Consider the following 24,358-nt stretch of genomic DNA (forward strand, 5'->3'; position numbering starts at 1 on the left):
ATTTCTGTCCTGGACACTATAAACCCTGGCGACGTGCAATGAAGTACAAAATCCATGAGGTTCAATTTTTAAAGCCTTTTTATTGTCAAAATTAACAGCAAGATCACTCGTTCTCCTCGCTCCTGAGCCTGGCGTTGGGGTTGGTGATCTTGATGGCGAGCTGAGCTGCCCTCTCCACAATCACCTTCCTGTTTTTGGAGGACACGTTGTGGGCGATTTCAGCACAGTGAGTCCTAGGGGGAGAAGGGGAGGGTGTTACTTTGGAATACCACTGAAGAGTTCTGAAACGTACAACATTGAGTGGTACACACTTTAACCACGAAGTGACTCATTTCAGTTAATATGAACTACATGAAAATGAGCCATTATATGCTACAGAGCCATCTAGAAATGCTCAGTTGCATCCCTGTCTCACCACCACAGCAGCAGCAACACAGAATTGTAGGGATATTGTACTGACTACACATCTGATTTTTGTCAGTAATCTGTAGCATCAATGTCTGAAGTAAGGCTGGATGTCTGAATAAGACTGAATTAAACCTTCATGTAAACACTACTTATCAAATTCACCACACTTATTTTAAAAGTTGATGTAATGAGTTAATTAAAAGGCAGAATAATCAGTAATTTATGTCATTAAAATGAAAGACTGATGCATGTCACAAAATATTTGGTCTCATGTAACCCAATCAATCCTGTATAAATTCATGCATGACTTTGTGATTGATGAGTTTTTATTCTTACATAAATGCAAATGTTGAGCATCAGTGACATACTGAATGCTCAGTTTTTCTAGAAACTTAAGGGATAAAGTGTAACACACCCCAACACTCTGCAAGTATCAAGGTCTCCAACATCTAGTAAGTGACAGATATGACCGAACAAAACGTCTGGTAGAACCCATCATACAACCACAGATCAAGAGTGCTCTAGTTTCAAACTTCAGCTTTCTTTAAAGCCTTGTACACCAATGTAATGTCGATTCCTGCCTTTTTCCATTACATACTATAAGAGACACTCAGTCCAACTATGAAACAACTGCTCAGCACATGTAGCTGAATATTTATTACTTCATGTGCAGAATGATCGCACTTTAATATGCACTTCCAATGCAGACAGAGGGCTCCAGGGTGTCAATAAAATATAAAAACTGACAGAATTCACAACAGGCTGTCTCCAGTCAACATTCAATCGCAATAACTTCTTGGAAAGAGGAACTCAATTAAGCCAAAGCCTGGCACCAAGTGGGGTTATGGAGATACTGCAGGTGCATTAATCTGACATTCCATTGTGGTAATATAACTTTAAAGTGGTGTGCAGCTGAGTCAAGCAATCAGTTTGAGCACCGTATATAGAAGCAGACCATACTTGTGCAAAAATGAAATACCAGACAGACTGTAATTTCAGCAGTGACAGGGGTTTATAAGCAACTTACTTGTTGCTCATCAGCAGGACCTCAAGCTCCTTGATATTGTGGACGAGGAACTTCTTGAAGCCAGAGGGCAGCATGTACTTGGTCTTCTTGTTGCTACCGTAACCGATGTTGGGCATCAGCATCTGACCCTTGAACCGCCTGCGGACCCTGTTGTCAATACCCCTGGGCTTGCGCCAGTTTTTCTGAAGATACAAAATTGATATAACATTAGTGAAGGTCATTTATACAGAAAAACTGCCGTCTCTGCTGTGCTGTATAGATTCTTACCGCAATCTTCACATATCTGTCAGATTGATGGCGAATGAACTTCTTGGTACGCTTTTTGACGATCTTGGGCTTTGTGAGGGGCCTGAGGGCTGCCATGGTGACTGGGTAGAGACAAAAATGAAACATTAGTATATTCTTTATCACTAATGAGCAATAGGACAACGCTGTGATTGTGTATTACAGATGTGACCGATGACCCTTGTTTGCACATGGGGCTTTACTGTGCATATCCTTAGCACAGGGCAACATGGTAGGATGAGCTCGCAACAACTTGAGCAATTAACGACCCAGCTTAACAAGACTACTCTATTACAACAAAGACCAAAACCAAAACAAATGTCAGTTGTATTTCTCTCATATTCAGGTCATTTACAGCGTGAGTCGCGTGCGTGTTGACCAACGTCACCAAGCAGGCTTCTGTGTACAGACACTGCTGAGCTAGCTAGCACGCTAATGCTCTTGTAGCATTCCACTGTTTTTAGTCATTTTTGGGCGATAAAGAAATATAAAAGTAACCAAATGTCTTTCATTTATCTTGTGACAACGCCGCAATGCTTGTGTAAGCCACGCTTTGCGATAGGCCCGTGTTCTACCATACTACAGTTTGGGTGATGCCAGCCGGGGCGAGCTAGCGCAGCAGCACCTCATTCAGAACACGACACGATAATGGTCAAGACAGTAAAATGGACAATTTCACATGGAAACGATAGAATATATGATTGCGATTTATAAACCACGTCAGAATGGTGGGATTATGCATCTAAACGAGTGGATGAGCGTAGATTGTACCAACTCACCCGCCGATGAAAATCCAGAGAGGACCTCGGCAACGGCGGAAGGAGGGAAAAGGACTTCCTTGAGTGTCGCAGTGGTTTATGGGTAATGTTGTTCGAGACGACTACTGTGCTTTGCGGCGAGTGAGGCGTTTCCACACTTAGCCGTAAAACCTGAAAGAAGGTCTTCCATAAATGTATACTTTTGAAACGGCATCAGTGTGATGCAGGCCTCATTCTGTTGTTTTCACGCAAATTTGTACACTCCGGGCCGCGTTTGTGCTCTTACTGCGCACTTCCTGGACTATTCAACTTTGGCTAACTGCAATTTATTATTAGAAATGCGTCTGTGGTGTGTGTGTGTGAGTGTTTGTGCAACATTATTAAATCCTTTAATAACACAACGTGATCCGACAAAAAGAACCAACGACGCCCAAAGTTGGTAAATTTATTGCCCCTTGCTTCGACGAATAAGAGGAGGCAACGGAAACGTTGAAGGAAGCGGGTGGGGAGCAATAAAACGTGAACATCTCCTCTTGTCACATGAGTAACTGCGTGTGATGTGCTCGCGCAAGAGAAGATTTTGATCTGTTTATGGTTAATATTTGTACAGAAGTCGTTTAGTTTTGATTGCGTACCAGCACCATGGAGTACAAACACATGATGAGGTGAGTGCTGTTTATGGTTTAGGCTATTTTCCTCCAGAATAAATGTATATTATCGTACTTTAACAATATTCCCCCGTTACTTACAGCGACCCACCGAGAAGTTATGGTGTGAGTAATCCCGGGTTTTTACCAGCCGCTCAGGGGGCACCTGGTAAGTGTTTTACTGTTAAAGTACTGTTACTAGATGAGAGATATCAGGGGTAAAATGTAATGTAATGGAGTTGTTTTTTTTTGCATGATTCCGCAAAACACGCGTACACATACACACACACACACATTACATTACATTACATTACATTACATTACATTACGGTCATTTAGCAGACGCTTTTATCCAAAGCGACTTACAATAAGTGTGTTCAACAAAGGTAGATAAAAGAACTTCAGGTCACAAGAAATCGTAAGCGCATTTCCTTCCTAAACCAACAGCTAAGAGCATAACTAGAGCTAGAGTAGAAGTGCAATAACACACACAGACAAACACGCGCCCGCGCAATGTAAACATACACTTTTAAAAACACGAAGGTAGACAAATCAAAAGAAACAGACATCACGTTTTTTTTACATTATTATAAACATCTATTCACTGAATACAACTACTCGTGTGCTCATAATGTGCATTATTAATTATTTATAAATGCAATTATAACTGTAAGGCAAAGGTATACAGGTTGTTCGTGATTGTAAAAAGTAGGAAAGGTTGTTTAGAAACTTCTGTTAAGTACAACAATAAACGGAAGAATCATTTCCTGTTAATCCCACCCACCAATGACAACGTGACGTCTTTCGCTACGTGCTGGGAGGTAATTTTGGACGTGCAAATTTGTGGGTGAAATCAGCCGTACCTTCGCTCACATGTTGTGTAGCGCTACAGAACTCGGGAGAGCTCATAGTAATGTTTGGTCATATTGTAAGTCCTGCCTGACTTTTGTTTAGCTGCATCTCACTATGGAAGGGATGGAAGGCCAAGGTAAGTCACTGACTAGTTGTTTATAGTAGTAGTATAGTTTTGATGAGAGCAATTTGCTAAGAACAATTCAGGAAGCCTTGAGTTTAACTGGGTGTTTTGGTGAGATGAATTCATCCACAGCAGAGCTTGTATGATATATATGTATATGTAAACGTCTTTCATTTTACCTGTAAAAGTCCACATATGTGATTCTCTAAACTGGTTGTACCGGTTTATTTCAGCAATGTTCGCCCCACCCGCAGCTGATTCCCAAGGGCCCAGCGCTCCTCCTGCCAGCATGTTTGACAGCATGCCTGGCTATGAAGGAACACTGGCTGGAGGAGGTATAGTAATGCAGCGCCGACTCTCATGTCCTGTGTGTCCCACTGTAACCTCTTCATTGACAGAGCAGAGCCAGCTCCCACACCATAGATACCACTTCTGCTAAAGCTCAGTATCCGAAGACACCATTGTGGTTTCCTCCAATGACTCTGATTTCTAAAATGTAGTGGATTGTTGCCTAATTAAAGTTAGCTAACTGGATTGGACTTGACTTCATAACTCCAACTGAAGAACAGTGATCATATTAATAACATCCAAACTGTACAGGAAATACTAAGGCCAACATGTTTACTGTACTTATTCTGCTTTCTATATATTACTCAAAATAAAGTCAAGGTAGGAGTAAAACCTTGGACAGTGACCGAAGGACATTGTCATGGCAAAATTAATGCATTTTATTAATAATTTCCTCAACATGCATCATATGTTTTTCCCATTAAACTCATTGAATCAACTATCAAATATAATATATGCACTAAATGTAATTTGGTAAGGTAAGTCTCATAGGTTGCCTAATGCTGTTTCTCTCACACTGTCAAATAAGGAATGTAAAATCAATAATACAAGGAGTCATTATTGACCTAAAATATCCATAACTGTCTGTTGTAGGTGGATTTCTGCCGCCTCCAATGACTCCTGCTCCAGTTCCACAGCCTGAACATGGACTTGCACAACCACATTGGAAGTAAGGTTCAAACATTGTCATATTGAAAGTTACTTCAACCGAAATTGCAAGTTTTACGGATGTTGCATGTTTTATTGAGCACTAACCCTTGAAAACTACAGCACTTTCAATTCCTCTTAAAATATTGTGTCACAAACTCATTGCCCACAGCATCCCGTCTATAAGTGAAGACACTGCCCGGGAGGCCTTTATCCTATTTGCCTCGAGCAAGTGCTGCTACAATACATCCCCAGCAAAGCATGGTGTGATTACAAACATGGAGGCATATAATACTTACAGGGTAAGAACAAGGGTTGTGTCCAAAGTATGTGTTTGCATGTGTGGAAAAGTCACAATAAATGAAAGATTAAATCCAGTCTACTGCAAGAGTAACAAACTCAAATGACAAATTATTTATTCTCATCTACTCAATCTGCTTTTGTTTTAGTACCGCATGGAAACATTCACTGAGACGAGATCTACTGAGTGGACTCAGGAACCATACCAAGGTACATTTCGGTGTTATTTTATGATGGAATATAATCCCCAGTCCAACATTTTCATCAGTCTAATATGTTATTTTTGTGGATCAGGCCAGCCTGTTGACGCCTTCTCCCAACCACCTCCTGGGCCTTGGGATATTCCTGCAAAATCTCCCAGTTTTTTTCAGGAGGACAAACAAGTCATAAAAGTTCCCTACACATCATCCGTCAAGGTAAATTATTAAAACACTGCATTATAAAAAATACAATGATTCAGAAGTTAACCTGACAGGGAACCTTTACTCTACAGAGCTGCCATAGTTGTGTGGGGATGGGACGTTCACCTTGTAAAGACTGTGCTGGTGCTGGCAATGTAAGTCATTTCCACAGGCAACATTAAAAGGATACATATATATATATATATATAGTAACATTCTCTAATTCTGATCATGTTGTTATTTTTGGTTGTCAGAAAGTTTGTTGGGTGTGCAATGGATCTGGTTTCCGCCATGGAGATGATCGATGCCACCACTGTAGTGGCAGAGGGAGAGAAAAGTAATCATTCTTATTCTAACAAAAAAATTATATTGAAAAAGTAAGTTCACATTTTGAACTGTATGGTTTGTAGTTTGCATCAAAGTGACTTATAGTCCTCCTACACCACTCTGTTACAGTTGCCCCCACTGTCAAGGCCAAGGAGCAAAGATATGTGGCATATGTAAAGGAAAGCAACAGCTCCTGGTCTACATCAACCTCACAGTGAAATGGTACCGTTTGCCCGTCATCTTTCTGACATTGCTGATACAATGATTGCATTTCTTTGAATAATTTAATATCATAGGGATTCATGGTCACTTTTTATTTTCCTTTCCTTTCCAGGAAAAATAACTCTGATTCCTATGTTGTGGAACAGTCAAGTGGACTTCAGGTGGACAACCTGAGCAAAGTGTCTGGCAAGGAGCTATACAAAGACACACAATACCTGGTAAATGTGATATTTTCAGTCCAATGAGCATGTTGAGGGCATGTGTATTCTAAAAATACGTTCAATTATCGAATAAATTGTAGTGTTTTTATATTTCTGAGATTTAGGTGAGGAAAGTGTTTCATGTTTGATTCTATTTTTGTTTGATTCAGTTGTCGATATTTCCCTCTCTTTTAGTTTTGTGATTAGGCTTAAAAATGTATACATTGAAAAGATTTACCTGTGAAATATGTACTGTATGTTAGCTAGTATAGATGAATTTTCTCATTTACCTGTAATATACGGCATATTTATGTGCTGTTGTAACAACTTAGTCATGATCCCTATTTTACAACTACCAAGAAGTAAAACACACATTTTCTGGTCCTGCTTGATTTTGTAACCAATAATGAATTGGTTAAAATAATGAATGCTGTCTAATAAACAAAGGTGAATCATATTATTCTGCTCACTCTACAAAGGTCTACCCATTAATTGGATTTCCAGACCCTGCAGTGGTGCGTGCTTCTGAGCGTCTTGTCAGCGAACACCAGGGCAAGTTCACCCAGACATCCCGCATTCTGCAGCAGGTAACATGATGTTTTATTTTGGCGGTATCCAAATGACCAACAAATATGTTATAACTGTCTCAATGGACTTCACATTTTGGTCCAATGTTAATTTTGTGTTTGTATTGCCATTCTCAAGTATTTGCATTCATTTCTCTCTTTGTCTCTAGCGTCAGACCATAGAGCTGATTCCCATCACCAAGGTGACCTACTCGTGGAAAGGGAACTCACACATTTACTTTGTCTATGGGAATGAGTTTAAGGTCAATGCCGATAACTACCCTGCTACCTGTTGCTGTACAATAATCTAACTGCAGTGGTTGTCATTGAGAACTTGTTCCATCCATGTCACTGCATAAGACTCGTAAGTCTGTCCTCCTGATTATTGGTGAAGTTTCCCACCATTCCTATATGGGTTGGTAATGTACATGTGAGAAACTTGACTGATGATTCAAACTTGAGGTTAAATGCCAGGAGCTCTTCCCAGGTCAGCAGAAGTAATGTCGTGCAGATACCTAAACCATACCGCTTATTACCAAAATCCATTAAAATACTCAATCACAGAGCACCTGTATACATAATGGCACATTATAAGACACAATCACATATTTTTGCTCTTACATATCAAACAATGAAAGTATTGTCTTATATCCTTTTATATTGTAATCCCATTGTTGCTGATATGATTTACATTTAATACCACATCTAATACTTTAAAGTAAATACCGAATGACAGTTTGCTTTTCACATTACAACAGTGTAACTGTTTGCAGTATCAGTGATATATTAATTATTCACCCATTCACGTTGATATGTTTAATATACATGTTGTCAATGAATGTATAGCGTAAGAAAATTATGTTACAAATGCAGTAACAACCATTTCAATAAATGTAATTTCGCAATGTTTTGTTGTTGAGTCTGTCGTCATTAAAAGTCGCCTGTCGCTCGCGCAGTGACGCGGAGAACGTGTTCGCCATAATGATAATAAACGGTGAACACAAAGCTACAAGACAAACAAACAAGGCGTTTGTTGTGATTCACTTCTCGTTGTGCCGATATTAATTCTGCGTTGCAAAGATTTCGGCTCATATCAGTGGACACGAATTTTCATACACTTGGAAAAATCGAGGAAAACTGAGCGGAACAACGAGGTAAAGTTAGCATGCTAGGCTAGCTAACTAGCCAGTGAATCTGTTATACCGCTAGCTAGCGCCGATATACATGTTTGATGCGTCTAAATGTGGTGATAATTCTACAAATTGGTATGAACAAGTCCGGACAGCCCATATGCAATGGTGACTACAGTGTTGAAAGTGAATGGTGACCACTTAGAGTGTTGCTGGTGACATAAGGGCATTAGCTTCCTGTTTAGCCACATTGTAGCTAACCAAACATCGCAACAGGCACTGTGTGAGTGGAGTGAGTGCAGCTTTTAAAGTTCCTGCGACAAGTCACTGTAGCTAAAATACGGGAGGGAAGAACGGCCATTCTCAGCAACAAGAGAAAGAAACTTGGCGGGACTCTTCCACACGCACATTGTAGCGACACAGTCATGCGTGCTAGAGTTTGACAGTTGCAGTCTCATGAGAGCTGCTGCAGCTGCACGCACACTCTAACGCGAGTCCTCCTGTCAAATCACTTAACTGAGAGTTGTGTTTCAGGATTAAAAGACGCTGTGCTTACATGTAGACTTGATATATAATTATATACATATATATGTTGTTCAGCCTGAGGTAAAATAGTGAAATAAAGTGTTAAGTGTAATGAAATGTAGATAATTGAAATGGTTGCCATCCCAACGCCAGGCTGCAGTATGGCGTCAGCGTCTGCCAGTGTGGACTCCAAGGCAGAGCTGACTGCTCTACTGGAACAATGGGAGAGGCAGCAGCAAGGCGGCACACAGGACCTGGTCAACATCCTCACCAAGTCAGTGAAGTTATGATGGCGTGTGCTCGTGTAAAGTGATTGGGATCTGAGGAGGTAGACATGTGTGATGATTCTGATGTGCTGTCATTTTCAGAATATCAGAGCTCGTTGAGAAGGAGACAGAGGAATACCACAAAGCTGATCCAGATCCTTTTGATGATAGACATCCTGGTATGAGGATCGACAACATTCACTGCTGCATTACTGAGGGTGGTTTTAATGTTATGTATATAATCGATTTTCTTTGTATCACTAGGGAGAGCTGATCCAGAGTGTGTGTTAGGGCATCTGCTCAAGATCCTGTTTAAGAATGATGACTTCATGAACACGGTAAGAAATGGCTGGACAGAGACGGTTGGGTTGCCTTTTTTTTCTCAGATGTCTGAGTTTAGAAGGTAATGTATTTTGTTTTCTATCCTCAGCTGGTGAATAGCTATGTGATGACCAGCAGAGAGTTTTCCCTCAACGCAGCAGCTTGCCGGCTGCTTCAGAACATCATGCCTGGGCTGGAGACAGCTGTGGTCTTTCAGGAAAAGGTAAGCAATTATGAGGTAATGGTCAAATATAATTCTTTCTCTGTCTTCTGTGCTTTTGTCTGGCGTGTTCCTGGAGTCAAGATTTATCAGCCAATGTTCTAATGTCTGTATTAAAGACAAACACACAATACAAATTAGCGCCCTCCATTGGTTGTAAAGGGAATTTAACATCAGAAACCAACAGGAACGACCAGAGCACACAGACAATGTTGTTATAAATTACAGCTGGTAAGCTCCTGTAACATCAAGAATCCAGAGTCTACGCCTATTTCCCAATTTTCCCAATCGCCAGCAGCCCTTTGAACGCAGCAGTATTGACAATGGAATCATCCACTGCAGTGATATTGACTAAGTTGAGTAATCAGAACCTTAGAGCAATAAACCTGTTTTGACTGGCTCTCCCATATTGACCTAAATTGAGCAGTTGACAATAGAACAAGGTCAAGGTTTGAAAATGTTATGTTTGGTTTTAGGAGTCACAGTTCCAACTGATCACAACTCTGGGTACAAACATGAATTTATAAATGACCTCTGCTCTTGTTTCTGCAGGAAAGTTTGAAAATGTGCACATTTCCCTACATACCTAAACTGCCTAGACATAAATTACTTTTGTATTGTGTGTTATAATTTTACCTAACTATTAGAGCAAGTTAAGGAAATAAATGAGAACGCCTCTATGAAAATGAACATTTTTCTGTCACTCTGTGCCGCAGGAGGGCATAGTTGAAAGGCTGTTTAAGTGGGCTCAGGAGGCCGAGCAGCCCCTCAGAATCTACGCGACAGGTCTTTTGGCTGGTGCCATGGAGAACCAGGACATAGCTGCTAACTACAGGGAGGAGAACTCTGTTTTGGTAAGTAGGTGATGCTTCTTTTCAAAATGTCAGCTTGAGAAGTTGAACTTATTTATGGACATGCCACTTATTCTGTATCATCATTGGGTGTAAAGTTAAACTTCTAAACATGTTATCTTCTCAGGTACCTCTAATGCTACATCGGTTGCGTGAGCTTCAAAACAAGGACGCTGAGAGCAAAAGAGAAATCAAACGTCCCAGCCCAAGGAAGACTTTAGGGGAGCCCTTGCTTCCACTGGACGAAGAGGCTGTCGATGGAGACTTTGAAGAGAAGCCCTTCACACCAAGCAGAAATGGAGCCGAAAGAGAGGGGGCAGGGCCAGAGGAGGATCGCAGTGAAATTGCATTTTCGACCATTGAGCCTGAAAACGAGCTTTCTTTCCGTCTCAACTCCCCTCACAAGACCAGCAGCCGTGTCAACTCGGCTGTGAAAACTATGATGAAGCCCATGTCTGCCCCAGGTTCACTGATGCACCAAGACGTGGCCGATGGTAGCAGTTACCTAAAAAGGAAGGCAGAGAGGGAGAGCGGCAGACACACCAAACAGAAGTTGAATTTCTCTTTGCCAGAGCCGGAGAGGATCCTCGGTGAGCTTTCCAACAGCAGCTGGTCTGAGATGAGTCCTTGGGTGATCGGCAATAACTATCATCTGTACCCTCTGACCGCAGAGATTGAGCAAAGGCTCATTTTGCAGTATCTCACTCCTCTGGGGGAGTATCAGGAGGTGAGTTCATTAGTAGTTAACACTGTGAACAATTATGTGCTTTATTGTTTTGCCATAAAGTGACCAGCAGATGACAGTATTCCTTAATTTATTGCACAAAATGGCTGTTCTGGCACTGCAATATACAAGTTTGAAGGTTGACTTAATACATGTTCAGTGTGTTCAGCGAGTCTTTTCTGAACTTGCATGTACTCATTTAAACTGTTCCACAGTAAAATGAAATAATCTCTGCTTTTTTTCCCGCCCACTCCCGTTTGTTGTCGCTTGCAGCTCCTGGCAGTGTTCATGCAAATGGGAGCTCGTGAGCTGCTTATGCATTACATGGATCTAAAGCAGACCAATGATGTGCAGCTGACTTTTGAGTCTCTAAAGGTACATTTTGTCGTCTGCAACTGACATAATTCACTTTTTGTGGTGTCAAAAAGCATGTTCTAATCTATACTTTCCCTCTTGCAGTACCTGGCTTCTCTGCTGCTACACAAAAAGTTTGCTGCAGAGTTTGTGGCTCATGGAGGAGTTCAGAAGTTACTGGAAATCCCAAGGCCATCAATGGCTGCTACAGGAGTATCTCTGTGCCTCTACTACCTTGCCTATAATCAGGATGCCATGGAAAGGGTATAAAACACATGTGCACAAGATCATGCACAAATATATTTCCTTCTTTCTGCCACTAACATTTCTTTCTTTTTTTTTTGCTATTTGTTTTTATTGAAGCAAACATTTTACATGACATTGCGCATACAATTATAAGATATTTTGGAGACAACATTTCTGCACACATGATAAAGACATGCTTTTATTGTTAGCTTTGACACATATCAATGTTATGGAATTGCGTAAAGAAATATAATCTCATTAGACGGTGTGTTTCAGGGTTCTAGAAGAGTCCATACCAATATGAAAGAGCTAATACCTTTATTTCTATGGCCTTGATATGCACATTATGAATGAAAATCTCTCAAAGGAAAGAATATATGTATTATTCAGTCATACTTACAATGAGGTTTCGGATGTAACCCAGAATACTGAGGATATTTGATTTTGTCAGAACAACTTGGCATGGTCCACATTTGTATTCATAACTTCTCCCACTGTTCCTTCCTGCCTCTTCAAGGTGTGTATGTTGCCACCCTCCATCCTGTCAGATGTGGTTGGCTACACGCTGTGGCTGTTGGAATGCTCACATGCATCCGGCTGCTGCCATGCCACCATGTTCTTCTCCATCTCTTTTTCATTCCGCGCTGTCCTGGAGCTTTTTGACAAGCAGGACGGGCTCCGGCGCCTCGTAAATCTGGTAGGTCAAACCAGTTGGCCATTACAACATTCCAAATATAAGAATGTAGCCAATCATCATCTGTACCAATCATAGAATATATTTTTCATCCACGGAAGCACTAAAGATCTCAGTGTGTTTTGCTACATCGGTGTTGCGTTTGTACTGATGTTTCAAATGAACTGAACTGTTTCCAGATCAGCACTCTTGAGATCCTGAACCCTGAGGACCAGGGAGCTCTGCTGAGCGATGATGAGATTTTCTCCAGCAGGCAGACGGCCAAGCACACCTGCATGGCCCTGCGTAGGTACTTTGAGGCCCATCTGGCTATCAAGGTGGAGCAGGTCAAGCAGTCTTTGCAGCGCACCGAGGGTGGTGCGCCAATTCACTCCCAACCCTACTACAAGGTATGGTAGACAGATGACCTCACTAGGGCTGATAAGACAGGACTATTTGCCGCTGGGAGTTGGGGAATGTGGGAAAATGTAAATGGAACGCGTGGGTAAATGTTAATGGAACGCGTGAGTTCATGTGCTGGTTGGTATCGTTTACTAGGCGGTCAGCTACAGCAGAGAGCAGGTGGTGGAAATGATGGAGTTCCTGATAGAGTACGGTCCACTTCGACTGTATTGGGAACCTGCGGAGGTATTTCACAAGCTCTCTTGTGTCCAGCTCCTGCTGCAACTCATTTCTATTGCCTGTGACTGGAGGACCTACTATGGCAGGTAAAGACAAGACGGTTATTGTCTTTATTAGCCTTTGCCCCTTTCCTTTCCCTTTACCACACATTAAGTGAACTTGCAATTTGGAGAATAGTAACTCCTTTTCCTCCCGTGCTCTCTCCATGTAGGAGTGATACAGTGCGTTATGCCCTTGACATCCTGAGTATCCTCACAGTCGTGCCTAAGACTCAGCTGCTGTTGTCTGAGGCTGTTGCTGTGCTTGATGAGGGAGGAGCTACTGTCTCCACTGTTGGTATGTGTTGCCATTTCAGCCTCTAAGCAGCCGTTTCACTGAATTGTGGTTTAGAATAAGGTACAACTACTTTGAGAGTTTCAATCCCTCAAAACAGGTTATATTATGTCTGCAATAAATGTTGAATCACAGAACTGAATGTGTGTGATCATCTGAGAAAGTCAAAGATTTTCAACATGCATAATGAGCATTGAAGCACATTTTTACACACATTGTTAAAGTTGATCTTTGCAATGCGTTTGGGAAACTTTGTGCAATAAATTGTATTACTTTCCAGAGAATTCAATCACATCTTGTTGTATCTTCATTGTTTATTTTGTAATTCCTGTCCCCAGCACCACCAAGAGATGTCCAACTGCTTTTTTGCAATGTTTTTCATCTAAATGTTTTTTTTCCTTTCAGGGATCAGTATCGTCCTGGCTGTGGCAGAGGGGGAGGTCTTTGTGAATGACGCAGAGATTCAGAAGTCGGCACTGCAGGTTGTCATCAATTGTGTCTGCGCTCCAGACAAACGCATATCCAGCATTGGCAAGTTCATCGCAGGCACCCCACGACGCCGCCTGCCGCAGCAGACCAAATGCAGTGAAAGTGTTCTAACGAAGATGTGGAATGTTGTGCAGTCCAACAATGGCATTAAGGCAGGTTTACTTTATACTCTGGTCATTCAAACTATGTTGATGTCCGTAGTTGATAAAGTGGAGCAATTTAGTGAAAATAAAATTCACGTACATAGACGCACAGTAGAGATCCACATTATGGCATTTATCCAGATGTTTTTTTTTTAATCACAAAAACCCCAAAGACCCCAAAGTAACTGTGATTTCTATATTGCTGGAGCAAGAAACTGGGAGAGCTGTTTCTCCATTCTTATTATAATGTATGGGTAATTCATTTAGACGGCCTTCCTTCCTTCAGCCTATAGTCATAACTGTCCTCTTGTGTCTGTCCTGCAGGTACTGCTGTCCCTGCTGACAGTGAAGATGCCCATTACTGATGCAGATCAGATACGAGCTCTGGCCTGCAAGGCTCTGGTTGGTCTGTCTCGCTCGAGCTCTGTCAGACAGATCATCGGCAAGCTGCCTTTGTTTAGCAGCGGACACATTCAGCAGCTCATGAAGGAGCCGGTGCTCCAGGACAAACGCAGTGAACATGTCAAGTTCTGTAAGTTTTCGGCTGAGCTGATAGAAAGGATATCTGGCAAACCCTTGCTGATCGGTACGGATGTGTCTCTGGCGTGGCTTCAGAGGGCAAATGTGGTAGCTCAGTCCAGAATATCCTTCCCAGAGAAAGAGCTGCTGTTGCTTATTAGAAACCACCTCTTGGCTAAGGGCCTGAATGACACGGCCACCACGCTCACAAAGGAGGCAGACCTCCCAATGGCAGTTCTGTCTCACGCTACACATCCGACTTCTACTTTCCCTGCGGTTACTGTTCCTCCACCCCCTGGGACCCCTGTCACAACTCTGCCCCGCACCCCACGGCTGACCAATGGTGTCGTATCAAGACTCGGAAGCCATACCACTCATTCATCCACTCCAGTGCCCTGTCATTCACAAGCCCGGCCCTCTACATCGCAACCTGTTGCCTCTGCCTCTGCTCCATTTCCCTCCACGTCTGTCCCATACTGTACTAACGGCTCTCCACTTATTGGCCGAATTGTTTTCTCTCGTGAACGGACATCTGGGTGTGCCACAGTAAGCTGCAAGAAGCCTCGAGTGTTGAGGCAGAAATCTGACCATGGGGCATTTAGTCAGAGTCCGGCCATGAAGAAACAGTTTGACAGGCACCTGCCCTCCCCCCCTGCATTGGACAGCATCATCACAGAATACCTGAGGGAACAGCACGCACGCTGCAAAAACCCCGTCGCAACCTGCCCTCCATTCTCTCTCTTCACCCCCCACCAATGCCCCGAGCCCAAGCAGAGACGTCAAGCACCCATCAACTTTACCTCCCGACACACACGAAGGGTCATATATCCTAAATATGGTGGAGTGGATGGCGGATGCTTTGACAGACACCTCATCTTCAGCAGGTAAGTGTCAGAACTCTGTGAGATTGTTTTCCTTCCTGAATTGGGAAGTGGCATTAATTTCCCATTTCCCATTCCCCACCCCCACCCCCAGGTTCCGGCCCATCTCCGTATTCAGGGAGGCAGATGAGGATGAGAGTGGATTCATGTGTTGTGCCTTCTCAGCTCGTGAGCGGTTCCTGATGCTCGGGACGTGTACAGGGCAGCTCAAGCTCTACAATGTGTTTACAGGCCAGGAAGAGGCCAGCTACAACTGTCATAGCTCCGCTATCACTCACCTGGAGCCCTCACGGGTCAGTGGAAAAGGCAGTATATCACCACTTTTATATTGTCCATAACTGCTGAGTTTTTATAGGCTGTAATAATAAGAGCTGTCCTCTAACATGTAAGACATTTCACTTCTTTTTGCTTTTATTGTGTTTAGGATGGCTCACTACTTTTAACATCAGCCTCGTGGAGTTACCCCCTGTCTGCACTGTGGGGCATGAAATCAGTTTTCATCAAGAAGTAAGTGATCGTCCAACAAAGACTCGGTTCACGCTTTTTACAAATCAAAGAGAATATCTGAAGTGAAATGAAAAGCTCCAGTAGTGAGACAGGTGGGATTGAGCAAACCGATGTAAACCAAGATTTGTATTGCCGCTATCTGACAGTAGACTATTGTGGAGATCTTCACAGGTCCACTCGAACTTTTGGAACTCATACCCAACCTGGGGCCCAAATTAGTCTAAGTTCAGTCCAAAAATTGATTTTGGGTTTGTTGGGTTCCAGGGTGTTTTTCCCTGGGTCAGTTTTCCAAAATTGGGACCTGTGAAAACCTTGACTGTTGATCTGCCTGTAGGGATTTAAATCCATCTGTGATCCCACCCCGCTATGTGTTCTCCTCTGTCCTCTGGTGCAGCTGCTTAATACTGTCAAAAGACAGAATTCTTTAAAGGAGATGACCTAGCTGTTTAGTTATGCACGCAAACGCAGTGAAGGCTCTAATGATCACTTCATGGGACACTAACATTTGGCTTCATTCTGCTCACAGTTTATCCAAGACAATGCTGGGACTTGTGTCAGCAGTTTTCTAAAAATGTCTTTAGGCAGTTAAAAATGTTTAAAGTGCACCACTTTGCCATTTCAATGGAATTTCATTTCATTGTCTTCAGGCATTCCTTTTTGGGTGACCATTATGTAGAGTTCAGTAAGCTATCACAAGATCGCGTCATTGGGACTAAAGAGAACATTGCACATGTAAGTATGTCAGTGTTGTCCACCTGTCAACATAAATGAATAACAGATAACAGAAAAAAGAAGTTGTGACAAATTTAGTGAACGCTCACATTTGCTGTCTGTCCTTGCCAGATTTATGACATCCAGTCAGGGCAGAAAACCCTGACTCTAAATAACCCAGACCTGGCCAACAACTACAAGAGGAACTGTGCCACCTTCAACCCCACCGATGACCTGGTGCTGAATGACGGTGTGCTGTGGGACGTGCGCACGGCTCAGGCCATCCACAAGTTTGACAAATTCAACATGAACATCAGTGGAGTGTTCCATCCTAACGGCCTTGAGGTCATCGTAAACACAGAAATTGTATCCTTCACATTTGGATTAGTTGATGATGATGTGAATTGTGTGACACAGCAGGGATAGCTTGACATTTTTGTAGGAGAATCCTTGAAGGTCCAAATTCTTCCCTAACTACCAAAGTGTGAGGCAACACAAGAGCATCAATACAATGAGTGCCTATGTTTTAGCTGGCACATAGAGACTGCTCAGTTTGTGGTTCAATGAGTTCTGTGAACGTTAATTGCAGAGCAGTGCCAAAAGCGACTGTGTTACTGTGCTCTGAAGAGCGTACAGTTAACAATGGATTTTGAAATTAATGGGTGTTAATCTGTTACATGCAGAAACTCCTCATGAATCTGACCAAGCCCAAAATAGGATGGTATCAGTTGCTCCAATGATGGGATGGCAAATGAAGGCCATTGAATTATAATGTCGGAGCTTAACATTCAGTATTTATTGCTTTGAAATTCTGTAAAAGACAAAAGGCTGCCCTTGTGTTTCTTTTAATTACAGTATAATTATAGTGGCATCAGATTTAGTCGATGAAAAGGGAAAAGGTTGTTATGGTCCTTAGTTGGAGTTTCAGTGGGACCTGCGGACCTTTCACCTCCTCCACACAGTTCCAGCTCTGGACCAGTGCAGAATTGTCTTCAACAACAGCGGCACCGTCATCTATGGAGGTAAACAGAAGGCGCCGCATGATGGGAATTGCAACGCAGCTAGACGTCGACTGAACAGTTCACTCCTCATTCAGTACCGTTGTGTGAAAGGCGCGTTTGAGCGAACGGCTGGTAATTATGAAGCACAGTGAGAATGTGTGTAAGTGGAGAGGAGTGTGAAGAGGCCCTGCAGAGGTGTGTGGCTGATACCACAAGGTCACCCAAAGCCATATGGGCTGAGGTTTCAGTGCCAGGATGGCAACAGAGAGAACCAAATGGTTTGCCCAAACTCACAGGAAGAGCCATGCATGTGCCATAATGTCACTGCTCGGCTAAATCGCTCAGGAGCCAGAACCGAGAGTCGTAATACCCCAGCTAAATACTTCTGAAATGCTCTATTCTCCTCCATTCTCACTTTTTGTTATTTGTGCAGCTATGTTACAGGCTGATGATGAAGATGATATGATGGAGATGCAAATGAAAAGTCCCTTTGGTTCATCCTTCAGAATCTTCAATGCCACAGACTACAAACCAATAGGTAAGGATTCCTTTTGAAAAAACTAATGTTTCCATTCAGGAATCTATAGGAACCTCTTCTTCAAACACTTTGCATATAGTGAGATGTTTTTTGTTGATTTTGTGTGGTTATTATTTTGTGTGGTTATTACAGTGGTTGCAATCGTCTGTAATTACAATTCAAATCTTATTTATTTTAACGTTTAAGAAATTGATCACTGCCACCTTTGTCTCCTCTCTCAGCTACAATTGATGTCAAGAGGAATATCTTTGACCTGTGCACAGATACAAAGGACTGCTATCTAGCTGTGATTGAGGTAATCGGTCAGGAGCCTTTAGAAACCAAAAATATTTGCCAATGATTGTGAGAGTGATGGATCATTCATCCCATGAAAGGAGCTCATTTCCTCCACCAATGTCTGTCCCATAGAACCAAGACTCCGTCAACACCGACACAGTGTGCAGGCTATACGAAGTCGGCCGACAGAGGCTGGCGGAGGAAGAGGAGGAGGACGAGGAGGACCAGGTGAAAGATCATCACTTGTGTCATTCCTTCAAGTATTCATTGGAAGGTAGCTGCTTTTGACAACTATTTTCCTGCCGACGCACCAGGAGGACGACGATCAGGAGGACGACGACGACGACGATGAGGACTCCGACGACGATGTTGACACAGATCCTCTCATCGCTGAGCTCGACAACGAGAATGGCGGAGAGGATGAAGACGACGAAGAAGACGGGAACGATGACTTCTCCCCCTCAGACGACGAAGAGGTTGCGCGTCTTCTGGAAGAGGACGGCGATGCAGGGGATGACGACGAGGAAGATGAGGACGAGGATGACTCCGACAACGAGGATGTTGACTTGGATGGCGATAACGGTGAGACGCCCTGAAAAGTGAACATACAGGGTGTCGTTAGTTTGATTATGTTGTACCAATTCTTCAGAAATATCTTAAATATGTTCAATTGGTATCTTTGATTGTTACTGCAGCTGTTGGTGGTATTAACAATTTAACGATGTATTTGTGAACTTGTCTTCCAGTCAGGGATTTTTACTCTGATACTGCAACTCTTGTTTCTTATTTTATGCATTTTTTTTTTTAACGCCGATCTGCCGTGTCGGGTTAAGGCTCTGACGCAACAAGGCAGGTTTTGGTCCAGTTTGTTTTCATACTTGCTTGCCTAGTCACGGCGAGGCGCTATAGTCTCCCCCAGTGGAAATTAAAAACTGCAATCTCTGTGTATTATAGACATCGAGAGAGTGACGGTGAAATAGTGATTTTGAGACAAATAAAACCTGAAATTGATGTAGAGCTCTTGCACTTTTTCCTCCAAGCTGATTTGCTTTTGCTTTTCCTGCAGTTTTGTTGCTTAGCCACAGACTTGCACAGTGCCACGTCCCCTCTGACCCTGCACATCTAAATCTGTTTGTTTGTTTGTCACGCCAACAGACAGCTTCGACAACTCTGACCTTGAGGATGACATCATTCTATCCCTGAATGAATGAGGGGCGATCGACATCTGGGACCAAGTGGAAAGGACAAGATGTCAGGACTTCTGCAGGGGAGCGCTCGTGAAGTTTGGAGCTGCGGAACAGGAGGAAAGAAAGGAGGATACTGTCAATAAAAAGGTTGGAGATGCACAGAGCACTGCCAGTTAGAAAGGGTGTACGGCGTTTGCACACCCTTGGGTTCAGGCAGAAATGAATGTTTCAAAAACAAATGCACACAAATTTGCTTCTTTCTGATGGCCAAAAATTGCTGTATAGGATATTGTTTTTAAAAGAAAACAAAAGTGAGTTTGGTGCTGAGTGAACTGGCCAGTGTGTGTGTGTTATATTTTATCACAGTAATGTAGCTTTTCTTTTTTTAATGAGCCTCTCCTTTTGATATTGTCACCATTTTCTAAGCTCGTTTTGGTCTGCGAATGGGATGAGGTTTCATTGCAGAGCCGGGGGTCTCTCTGTGTTTGGAAGACGATTTGAGGCGCCCTTAAGCTTATTCTTTGCTAGACCACTTTTGAAAAATCGCCAAAAAAAAAATGTAAAGGTGTTAAACAAGGCAGCTACTGCAGTGCACAAACATCTTGCCGCACCATCAGGTTCAGTTATTGTCACCATCAAACAAAGACCAAAACGCCGCTCACAGCAGTGCCATTTGTAAACATCACCTCCACATTTCATCGTGTAAATACAGAACTTTAATGAAGTTGGTGCTCTTGAAACACTGAAACCATAACTAGTGTGGACACTGAAACAACTTTCAAACTAGACACCTTCACTCATCACATATCACACACACTGTTCCGCTGTCCACCAATACAGAAGCTGGGTTCAGTGGATTTTTGCTCGAAAAAAATTTGAATTAGACAATGATCGAAACGTATTGAGAAGGTGAAACTAAAAATGCTGCATAACTTTGCTTTGGTAGATTTTTTTTGGAGGAGTCTTGTTTTCTCTGACTTAATACTGTCAAAACAAATGCCTTCTGGTCTTGCACACACTTGTTAAAAAGATTCAAAAAATGTCTAGACTTTCTTCTTTTCTGCCTTGTTTGTTTTCATAGCCACCGTTTCTTTTCCATTCTGAGACTTCTACGTTGAGTTTTTTTGAAACGGTTTATGTACAGCTTGTATGTATCTAAAGTATTTTTACTATAAATAAAACCTCAAAATTATTTTTGCCTGCTTCATTAATTAAGTGTGAACATCCTTGCAGCCAGGAGGTTTTTAATTAGCATTCATAGCAGAGGTGGCTTGATGTTTACGGCCCTGCCAAGGTAACGTATCCAAGACTTCATACCAACAGGGAAATGGATACAGATACTTGAGTGGTTCCTTATCTTTCAAGGTAGAATATATAATTGTTGAACTGTAGGGAACTCGCCTTTGGTTTGTCCTCATATTAACCCCTGTTGACAGTGTGTCAGAATAGCAGGGCAACAAGCCTAACTAACAATGAAAATAGGTAAAAGTAGTGATTTCCATTGAGATGTTCTATTTTCCAGGCTGATTTCAGCTGAAGAAAATTCAACAGCATGTAGACCTGCAGTATACAAGGATCTGGGTTGAGAATAACACAGAAAATGCACATTTAGAATAAACTTTAGATGATCTTGAATATGAATGAGCTATTGTCTTCGTTAAATCGCACCAGTCACTGCCATGTGAGCTTTGAAAGTGTTTTTTCCATCAAATAACATTCTGTTCTCAAGATAAGTGAGATGCACCACGTTTGTTCTTGTGGCCTCCACTGGTAATACAACCCATTCAAACCACCACAATATCCACAGTAAATAGATCAAATAAGAGAGCTAATTGTGTGTGGGGTGTATTTGCATTGCCTCATACCACACACACACACTGTCTTAGGAGCTTTCCAGGCCCATGAATGGCTCCTAACCAACCAAAGCTCTCTGAAGAAGACTCCCTAGAAAGCCTCATCACGTATGGGAAAGAACACTATGGGAAAGTGCAATGCGGGGCGCTATTAGGAAAGCAGGCAAATTACAAAGTGGGTGTTATGAATACAGTAAGAGTAAGAGAATCTCAAGACCACAAAATTGGAGGGACTATGAAGCCATATGGGCAACGAGATAGTCCAGTGCCTTGATGGAGTGAAGAGAAGAGTCGATTTAAAAGTCTATAAGTGAGTATATGGCAGCCTTCCAATTTTCCCTGTTAAGTGTGTGTCTGTGTGTGTGTGTGTGTGTGTGTATGGAGCACATTGCATATTTGAACAATAAGGGAGCAAAGAGTGTGTCAGATATGGTGTGAGCTCAAAGTGTGAAAGAAAATGTGTGTGTGTGTGTGTGTAGAGATGATTGATCAGTTTATGTGATGTGCTTCTTATTACCTCCTCGGCTGGCTCGTATTGTCTGCTGGGAGCTGTAAACTGATCGCGACTCTCACTGTGTTGGGCAGTTCATGTTTCCAGCGGACCGCCGTTCTCATCCTCACAGCGCGATGATGATGATGATGATGATGCTGCTGCTGCTGCTGCTGCTGCACCACCACAGAAGGAGTGAAACGCAGCCACAGTGGGTAGAATGTCATACAGATTTGCAGAAAGGCTTGTCATCAAATCCACTGCCATTTAAAATGTTATTTTGGGGTTTAGCAAGGAAAGGCTTAGCAGTTCATCACTTCAGAGCGTTTTGAATAAGTGTGATTAAAGATTTCTTATTGCGCCTTTATCTCCCTCCCCAAATGTTTATTAGCTGGGACGCATATTCAGACCGGGAAACGTTGCACACTCCTCCAGCTTTATGTATGTGATTGGAACACCGCCCACAATGTTCCACTTGAAGTAATAGACAGATGGGAGTCAGTCACAGAGTCGTTGTGATGGAGAGAAATTACCCTGCTGAATGCTGCCCTCCCTCCCACACTCCATCAAACTCACTGGGCGCTCAATATTCACCAAATCACTCTATTTTTCTAGACATGATTGCCTTGTCTGTAGGGCTTAATATGCTAAAAATTCCCATTTAGACATACATAATGTGTATAAAACACAGTATAGTGTTTTAGTTTCTGCTCAAATTTACAGTACCTGCAACGTTTGGGAGTTTTTGCTGTAGGTGTTGAATCGGGTTCACTTAAGCTTTTGAATATCACTTGTAACGAGTGACGACAACACAAATACTACATGTTGTACATCATGGTTGGGAGATGTGGGGAGTGACCATTAGTACAACACAACAGTGAGTTACTGTACATGCACATAAATAGAGAGGCAGCTGTAGATGTGGTTGGACCAGAGTGTAATTTTATTTTCACAGGGCAAGATGAAACATGTAAAGGATCACACAATGATCCAGATGGCAACGAAAAACCTTCAGAGAGTGTGTGTTTGTGCCTTAATAAGTCATTGCTGTGCCCTGTAATTGTTTCATCCCACTGTGTTGGAGCCCTGGTGGGCTGTGAAGTCATGCCAGGTGTTGATATTTTGCTCATCTCTCAGTCAAAACGATTTCATCACTCAAATCTGCTATTTACAGTTTAAATTCATCAGCTTACATTACCAAGACTTTTCCTCCAAGTTCAATCACACTGTCAGGTTCAGCTGCTTTGTTGTTTCCCCCCTCTAACAATCCTAATACTTGGTGCACTCCACTACATCTACAGATTACACTCTGAAAATGTCCTGTTTCCTTCTTTTGCAATGAACAAGTACGTTTTGGAGCATTTGCCCATATCCTCATCACTTAGTAACATCATGTTGTGATCAAGTGTAGAACAGGCGATGCATCTTATCTGTCAAACTATAACAAAGCATGGATGGTGGTGGTCTTCATCTGTGAAATGACTCTTCACCACATGTTCTCTCTGACATAACACAAATACTTTATGGCCAACAGCCCCAAAGCAACACGGTCAATCAAGAGGTAGACAGCCAGCATCCGGGAGAGGGAGAGAGGGAGGGGGAGAGGGAGGGAGAGAGGGAGGGGGAGAGGGAGGGAGAGAGAGGGAGAGGGAGAGAGGGAGAGAGAGGGAGAGAGAGAGAGAGAGAGAGAGAGAGAGAGAGAGAGAGAGATTCACAGTTGCTTGACACATCAGTGTTGACAAAACGAGTCATGTGACCACCATGAAGATGGCGCAGCTTATGGTATATTGCAGTTTTTCTCTCTCGAGATGTTCTGACACCTTCTGGAAAACTCCGGCCACTTAACGGTCACTTAAAAACATCGTGGTTAATTAGCCTGTTGTGTATCCGCCGGACTTGAGACTGACTAAAAAAATGTATAAAGAATCACAAAAGCGTAAAACATAACGGATTAACTTGGAGAGAAAAAAAACTGATTTCCCTTTCACGGCCTCACACAATAACACATTTTTAAAAATAGTGGCTGATACCGCTAACCGCACTCGTGCGCGTGTGTGTATATGTGTGCGTGTGCGCGTGTGCGTGTATATGTGTGTGTGCACGCGTGTGTTTGTGCGTTACATTAGGTGGACACGGAGACTGCATCAGACCTGGAGGAGACACGCTGGGACATAATAGAGCGGAGATACAGGAGCTATGATGGTTCTTCCTCCTCGCTTACACACAAACACTCCCTCACACACACACTCTCACACACACACTAACGTCAGGATACTGATTCCGGTCCAGACGCTCGGTCCCATCATGTATGAGCAGGACCGTTTGTAGCCTTCAGCGCCTTCTCGCTTTTTTTTAGCAGCATCAT

The 24,358-nt window shown here is 42.6% G+C and overlaps 4 protein-coding genes across 5 annotated transcripts in view; 3 read left to right on the forward strand and 1 right to left on the reverse strand.

Annotated features, from left to right (window-relative positions):
* The window catches only part of abtb1 (ankyrin repeat and BTB (POZ) domain containing 1), a 75,576-nt gene that overhangs the window by 42,587 nt on the left and 8,631 nt on the right, over positions 1-24,358 (forward strand). The window lies entirely within an intron of this gene.
* rpl32 (ribosomal protein L32) lies at positions 61-2,642 on the reverse strand. The gene is made up of 4 exons (XM_076166427.1): positions 2,500-2,642; positions 1,703-1,803; positions 1,436-1,617; positions 61-233 (listed from the first exon to the last, which is right to left on the reverse strand). Exons 2-4 carry the CDS (start codon positions 1,796-1,798, stop codon positions 104-106), a joined length of 408 nt encoding a protein of 135 aa, XP_076022542.1. The 5' UTR covers positions 1,799-1,803; positions 2,500-2,642; the 3' UTR covers positions 61-103.
* ssuh2rs1 (ssu-2 homolog, related sequence 1) lies at positions 2,759-8,020 on the forward strand. 2 transcript variants are annotated; one of them, XM_076166425.1, is made up of 13 exons: positions 2,759-3,143; positions 3,230-3,294; positions 4,335-4,436; positions 5,044-5,119; positions 5,270-5,399; positions 5,547-5,607; positions 5,692-5,813; positions 5,891-5,953; positions 6,053-6,135; positions 6,255-6,347; positions 6,460-6,565; positions 7,027-7,134; positions 7,284-8,020. In XM_076166425.1, exons 1-13 carry the CDS (start codon positions 3,121-3,123, stop codon positions 7,422-7,424), a joined length of 1,173 nt encoding a protein of 390 aa, XP_076022540.1. In that variant the 5' UTR covers positions 2,759-3,120; the 3' UTR covers positions 7,425-8,020. The 2 variants fall into 2 exon arrangements, with proteins under 2 accessions (XP_076022540.1, XP_076022541.1); XM_076166426.1 differs by lacking the exons at positions 2,759-3,143; positions 3,230-3,294 and adding an exon at positions 3,917-4,113.
* Positions 8,069-20,842, forward strand: dcaf1 (ddb1 and cul4 associated factor 1). Its single transcript, XM_076166551.1, has 25 exons — positions 8,069-8,267; positions 8,922-9,042; positions 9,137-9,213; positions 9,299-9,372; positions 9,465-9,578; positions 10,292-10,429; positions 10,554-11,153; positions 11,424-11,525; positions 11,610-11,768; positions 12,268-12,447; positions 12,624-12,833; positions 12,982-13,151; positions 13,277-13,401; positions 13,804-14,039; positions 14,355-15,433; positions 15,525-15,723; positions 15,855-15,937; positions 16,585-16,669; positions 16,781-17,014; positions 17,577-17,670; positions 18,083-18,187; positions 18,409-18,482; positions 18,596-18,691; positions 18,778-19,045; positions 19,619-20,842. The coding sequence occupies exons 2-25, from the start codon at positions 8,930-8,932 to the stop codon at positions 19,672-19,674; spliced, it is 4,671 nt and encodes a 1,556-aa protein (XP_076022666.1). The 5' UTR covers positions 8,069-8,267; positions 8,922-8,929; the 3' UTR covers positions 19,675-20,842.

Source organism: Genypterus blacodes, unplaced genomic scaffold (assembly GCF_046128005.1).
Source record: "Genypterus blacodes isolate CSIRO-AG114 ecotype Tasmania unplaced genomic scaffold, CSIRO-AGI_Gbla_v1 ptg000156l_1, whole genome shotgun sequence".
Taxonomy (NCBI): Eukaryota; Metazoa; Chordata; class Actinopteri; order Ophidiiformes; family Ophidiidae; genus Genypterus; species Genypterus blacodes.